The 6,176-nt window shown below is 37.9% G+C and overlaps 1 protein-coding gene across 2 annotated transcripts in view; it reads left to right on the forward strand.

Moving 5' to 3' along the window:
- Positions 1–6,176, forward strand: part of SMG1 (SMG1 nonsense mediated mRNA decay associated PI3K related kinase) — a 94,906-nt gene that overhangs the window by 42,008 nt on the left and 46,722 nt on the right. For both annotated transcript variants that reach the window (XM_007466932.1, XM_007466933.1), the window contains exons 14-22: positions 795–925; positions 1,436–1,597; positions 2,036–2,154; positions 2,623–2,710; positions 2,801–2,902; positions 3,296–3,436; positions 4,030–4,229; positions 4,624–4,820; positions 4,989–5,150. In XM_007466932.1, the coding sequence (XP_007466994.1) occupies positions 795–925; positions 1,436–1,597; positions 2,036–2,154; positions 2,623–2,710; positions 2,801–2,902; positions 3,296–3,436; positions 4,030–4,229; positions 4,624–4,820; positions 4,989–5,150 (1,302 nt within the window). The remainder of the gene's footprint in view (positions 1–794; positions 926–1,435; positions 1,598–2,035; positions 2,155–2,622; positions 2,711–2,800; positions 2,903–3,295; positions 3,437–4,029; positions 4,230–4,623; positions 4,821–4,988; positions 5,151–6,176) is intronic.

The raw sequence follows: 6,176 nt of genomic DNA on the forward strand, positions 1-6,176 counted from the left end.
TGCTAGGCTGCGGTAGACTCTTCCATTCTTTGCATTCTAAAATTTGGTTGTTGAGAAATTCACATTGTGCTCAGATTTGAGGTTTACATCCTGCACTCTGGAGACGAGAGGGAGTCGGGACCGGGCAGTCAGATGGAAAGGAGTATCTTAGCAATGGAAAGAAAGGGAAGGATGGAAAAGGCTTAGAGTGGCAGGGTGTGCCTTTTTTCTCACTGGACAGGGCAACTTGCCATTTGAAGTACATGGAAAACTGAAGAAATACGATCTACTACACTGAAGGGTGCAAGGGCTTTGTTTAGACGAAGGATCAGCAAATTACAGTCCATGGACCAAATCTAGCCCACTATGTGGTTTTTTTTTAAAAAAAATATTGAGATATAATTCACCTACATTATAATACTCATTTAAAGTATGCAATTCAGTGATTTTTAGTATACTCACAGAATTGTGCAACCATCACCAAACATCACCTCTTTTTGTAAAGAATTTTTATTGGAACATAGCCACTTTCATTCCTGTTTTTTTGTCTAACTTTTCTCTCTGCAGTGGCAGAGTTGAGGAGTTGGACGTTGTACTAGAGGTGTCATGTGGCCTGCAAAGGCTGAGGTATTTACTCTCATCTTCACAAGAAATATTTGCTGATCCCAGGTTTAGTGTACTAGCTTGTTTCCAAATTTAAATCTGTCAATTTTAATTTTTAAAGATGTGTAGACATATTTTGAAGGATAAACTTTTTGTATGCTCATGTATGTTTTGGAGGAGCCATACGTTTACTTTCTTTTGTATGTCATCAGATGTGGGCGCTGTCTCCAACTGTCTTTGCACTCCTTAGTAAGAACCTGATGATTGTGCATGGCGACCTGGCTGTTCACTTCCCTGCCATTCAGTACGCAGTGCTCTACACACTGTATTCTCATTGTACCAGGTAATGTATTTACATATACTTCTTAAGAAAAAAAAATTTTTTTTGAAAGGGAAGATGGACCCTTTATACATTTATTTTATAAGTTTATTTTATTTTATAAATTTATTTTCGGCTGTGTTGGGTCTTCATTGCTGTGTGCGGGCTTTCTCGGGTGGCGAGCGGGAGCTACTCTTCGTTGTGAGTGGGCTTCTCATTGCAGTGGCTTCTCTTGTTGTGGAGCACAGGCTTCAGAAATTGTGGCACTTGGGCTCAGTAGTTGTGGCTCGCGGGCTCTAGAGCGCAGGCTCAGTAGTTGTGGCGCAAGGGCTTAGTTGCTCTGTGGCATGTGTGATCTTCCTGGACCAGGGATTGAACCATGTCCCCTGCATTGGCAGGCAGATTCTTAACCACTGCGCCACCAAGGAAGTCCCTAGAGTACATTTTTTTAAATGTGTATTGACTTAACTTTGGAATTGCCTTTTTTTTTTAAAAAATGAGAGATGAAAAGATGATCCAAATTTTGTCTTCCAGGCATGACCACTTTATATCTAGTAGTCTTAGTTCCTCGTCCCCATCCTTGTTTGATGGAGCGGTGATTAGTACTGTAACTACAGCTACAAAAAAACATTTCTCAATTATATTAAATCTCCTGGGAATATTGCTTAAGAAAGATAATCTTAACCAGGACACAAGGTAACGAATACTTATAATATTGTTTCTAACTTTTGTTAATTTGGCTTCATAATTTGAGAAAAAGAAATGAAGACTGTCATTTGAATGGGTAGAGCAACTTCTTCATTATGAAACACTTCAAATTTTTGTTTTATTATTTAATCTAGAAATTCTTGTTCTTTCCTGAAAGAATTACCTGAAACCTCCCCCTCCTGCAATATTTTATAGATGAATGTATTTATAGAGACTTTAAAATATTTTTTGCTACAATTTATGCTAGTTTGGGGAGATTTTCTTAAAAGACAGTTTTGGCAAAGGAATTTCTCTAGTTTTAATATTTGTTTCTTATCGCTTGAGGTATTAAAAGACCAAAAGAAAACTAATGTAAAAAGAATAGGTTTTTCAAGGTGTTTTTCTACTTTTTTTAATGTGAAATCAACTGTATATTTTGTGTTTCAGGAAACTATTAATGACCTGGGCTTTGGAAGTGGCTGTTTTAATGAGGAAGTCTGAAACATATGCACCTTTATTCTCTCTTCCATCTTTCCATAAATTTTGCAAAGGCCTTTTAGCCAACAGTAAGAATCTGAGATTATTTAATTTTGTTAATCAGTGCTTAAAAGAGATCTTTGTTAATGGCAGAAAGATAGTCACTTGAGTGCTTTTCATGACTGGAGATGTATCATCCCCATTTTAATGACAAATGCATAATCTGTCTTAAGTTTTTTGCCATTCTTAATATGTGAAAAACAAGTTGTTTTTAAGTGATCGTCACATTTTTAAGCTTATGTGATTGTTTATACATTCCATGTACTTTTAAAGTTTCCTTCAGAGAAAGGTTTGGGTGGAGACTAGTCACCCTGAGTGGGTTTTGTTGAGAGTATCATTTTCCCGAATGTTACTGCCAGTGATGGTTCCAGGCAGGAGTAGCCCCTCATCCATAGTAGGCACTCATTGTTTATTGAAATGAATGGGTTCAGAAAATTATGACATAGTGGCATATAATTTCTTCTGGCAAGCTGAAAGTGTCTTTCAATTTTTAATAGCTCTTGTCGAAGATGTGAATATCTGTCTACAAGCATGCAGCAGTCTACATGCTTTGTCCTCTTCCTTACCAGACGATCTTTTACAGAGGTATGGATTAAAGATCCAATATTTTGACCCTGGCCCTTTTGATCCTTGGAAATATTCCACACTTGTATTGTCTATTTCATTTTTTTGTAGGTGTGTTGATGTTTGCCGTGTTCAACTAGTCCATAGTGGAACTCGTATTCGACAAGCATTTGGAAAGCTATTGAAGTCAATTCCTTTAGATGTTGTCTTGAGGTATGTTGGTGCAAAGGCATCCCACAATGTTTAGTTCAGGAAAAGACAAGTTGCCTATTAGTGAATTAATATCCCATCTTGTATGGCACTTCTCAGTGACTGAAAAGATGATAATTGCTACAGAATAATACTTATAATGTCAAAATATGTTTCTCAGTAGTTATTATCATAAAACTAAATTGTATTCTTTTATAGTTTTAAATTAGGTCAATTTTGGTGCTTTAAGAACCTTAAATTTCAAAGTTGTAACTTTGCTGTATGTATTTTTTAAGTCTTAATTTTATCAGTTTTTACTTTCAAATTTAGTTGGCAGGGAAATGATTCATTTCCAGTATGAACTAACTTTTTAACGAAAACATTTTGCATAACAATGACTTTATTTTCTGTCTACAGCAATAACAACCACACAGAAATTCAAGAAATTTCTTTAGCATTAAGAAGTCACATGAGTAAAGCGCCAAGTAACACATTCCACCCACAAGATTTCTCTGATGTTATCAGTTTTATTTTGTATGGGAACTCTCATAGAACAGGGTAAGATTATTTCTTTGACTCTTTCATCTGGGAAAAGTAATTTAAATATACATGAATGTCTTAAGCCTGTGCCCAGTTTTGAGGAGAAAATATGTCAGGGGTGGCAGAGTAGAAAGTAATATTCTTCTCAAATGGGTTGTTTTACGTTTTCAGTAGTAGGAGGAATTGCTTTGAAGATGGCATCTGAAGAAATAAAAATGGGCTTTGCAACTGACAGTGATGGTGAAATGTAGTTGACAATTAACTGATCTGACCTAGTCATCAGTGCTTTGGGGAGGGGCCTCGGGGCGTAGGCATTCTGGAGATTTTTAGTTGCAATGAATGTTTTATCCTGATAGCCAAATTGTCATGAGCCTTTTACCCTAATAATCTGTCTATACCATACCCCATCCTATCTCAACTCTAAAAGACCTCTTTAAAATGAGAGGTGGGGACATAATGCTTCCCAATTTTACATGTTTGCCTTTTTCAAGTAGGGAAGATTGTAGTCCCCTACTCCCATTTCCCTTGCAGTTTGTTTTTTGTTTTTGTCTTTTTAATTTTTTTTTAATGAAGTTGTCATTGTCTGTTAAATATGAAACTGCTTTTCCCAGGAAGGACAATTGGTTAGAAAGATTGTTCTATAGCTGCCAGAGACTGGATAAACGTGACCAATCAACAATTCCCCGCAATCTACTAAAGACAGATGCTGTCCTTTGGCAGTGGGCTATTTGGGAAGCAGCACAGTTCACTGTCCTTTCTAAGTTGAGAACCCCACTGGGCAGAGCTCAGGATACCTTCCAGACAATTGAAGGTAATTGACTCTGCATTGTTCCAAACTTTGTGATGTAAATACTTTCAAGCTTACATTAAGAAATAATGGATTTCTTATCTTGTTAAAGCAAAAATTTGAGAGTATACGAGTTTTTTCTTTAGTACTTTATCAGTTAATCCTTTAGATATGTTTGTTAGAATAAACTTTTATTAAATAATCATGTTGTATGTGTTTTTGTTCACAAATTTAGGGGATTTGTGTGGAGAAGATGTTTTTTTCCTCTAAAAATGAAAAGATCTTGTTGGGACTTTTGTTTTTAAATGATGAATATACAGAGGATACTTGATAAATGTGAATTTGTGAAATTATCTCTAAGAACTTCTAGAATCTTTGAAGATTCCTTTTAAATTTGGAATGCTGTTTTTGGTTTTAGGTATCATTAGAAGTCTTGCAGCTCACACATTAAACCCCGATCAAGATGTTAGTCAGTGGACAACTGCAGACAGTGATGAAGGCCACAGTAGCAACCAGCTTAGACTTGTGCTTCTTCTGCAGTATCTGGAAAACCTGGAGAAGTTAATGTATAATGCATATGAGGGATGTGCCAATGCATTAACATCACCTCCCAAGGTTGGTTTCAGTGGGCTGAATGTTGCTTGGTCAGTTTCGTGGTCAAACCTGGCAGTGTGTGCGTGCAGAGCTGAAATCGCAGTAGACCTATGTATATGCTTTATGTGTATTTGAGACATCTCTGCCTGTAATTTGAACCAGTCCTGAGCTCTTCTTTCTCGTCTAAAGGTTATTAGGACTTTTTTCTATACCAATCGCCAAACTTGCCAAGACTGGCTGACTCGGATCCGACTCTCCATCATGAGGGTTGGATTGTTGGCAGGACAGCCTGCTGTGACAGTGAGACATGGCTTCGACTTGCTTACAGAAATGAAGACAAATTCATCTCAGGTAAAGTGGTGTGTGTATGGAGTTAATTAAATCTGTTAGTTAGAAAAATTTGGGCTTAATTCCTTTGCTATGATCTAATCTATGGATAAAAGAAGTTAAAGGTTCTGTTCATTTTTTTAAAATATAAATTTATTTATTTATTTATTATTTTTGGCTCTGTTGGGTCTTCGTTTCTGTGCGAGGGCTTTCTCTAGTTGCGGCGAGCGGGGGCCACTCTTCATTGCAGCGTGCGGGCCTCTAACTCTCGTGGCCTCTCTTGCTGTGGAGCACATGCTCCAGATGGGCAGGCTCAGTAGTTGTGGCTCATGGGTCCAGTTGCTCCGCGGCATGTGGGATCTTCCCAGACCAGGGCTCGAACCCGTGTCCCCTGCATTGGCAGGCCGATTCTCAACCACTGCGCCACTGGGGAAGCCCCCATTTTTTTTAAATGAACTTTAAAAAACATATATTTATTCATTTATTTAATTTTTGGCTGCGTTGGGTCTTCGCTGCTGTATGCGGGTCCTCTCTAGTTGCTGAGAGCGGGGGCCACTCTTCGCTGTGGTGGTCTCTCCTGTTGCGGAGCATGGGCTCTAGGCACGTGGACTTCAGTAGTTGTGGCTCGTGGGCTTCAGTAGTTGTGGCTCGTGGGCTCCAGAATGCAGGCTCAGTAGCTGTGGCATATGGGCTTAGCTGCTCCACAGCATGCAGGATCCTCCCGGACCAGGGCTTGAACCCGTGTCCCCTGCATTGGCAGGCGGATTCCCAACCACTGCGCCACTAGGGAAGCCCGGTTCTATTCATTTTTAAAGCTTTTGTTCCAGTATTTTTATACAAGCAGTAACTTCCAGGGTCACCTATTCATATTTTTTACTTAGAATGAAAATATTCATTACTTATGCTTAAGGGTTAGAACTTTAAAGGTAATTCTAAGAAATTTGTGTGTAGAAGAAAGAATTTTTATAATAATTTATAATGATTATATAAGTATAAGAAAGTGTAATAATTTTATAATAGATGTAAAAGTATAATACTAATGTTATAATG

This window comes from Lipotes vexillifer, unplaced genomic scaffold (assembly GCF_000442215.2).
Source record: "Lipotes vexillifer unplaced genomic scaffold, Lipotes_vexillifer_v1.1 scaffold232, whole genome shotgun sequence".
NCBI classification, from domain to species: domain Eukaryota; kingdom Metazoa; phylum Chordata; class Mammalia; order Artiodactyla; family Lipotidae; genus Lipotes; species Lipotes vexillifer.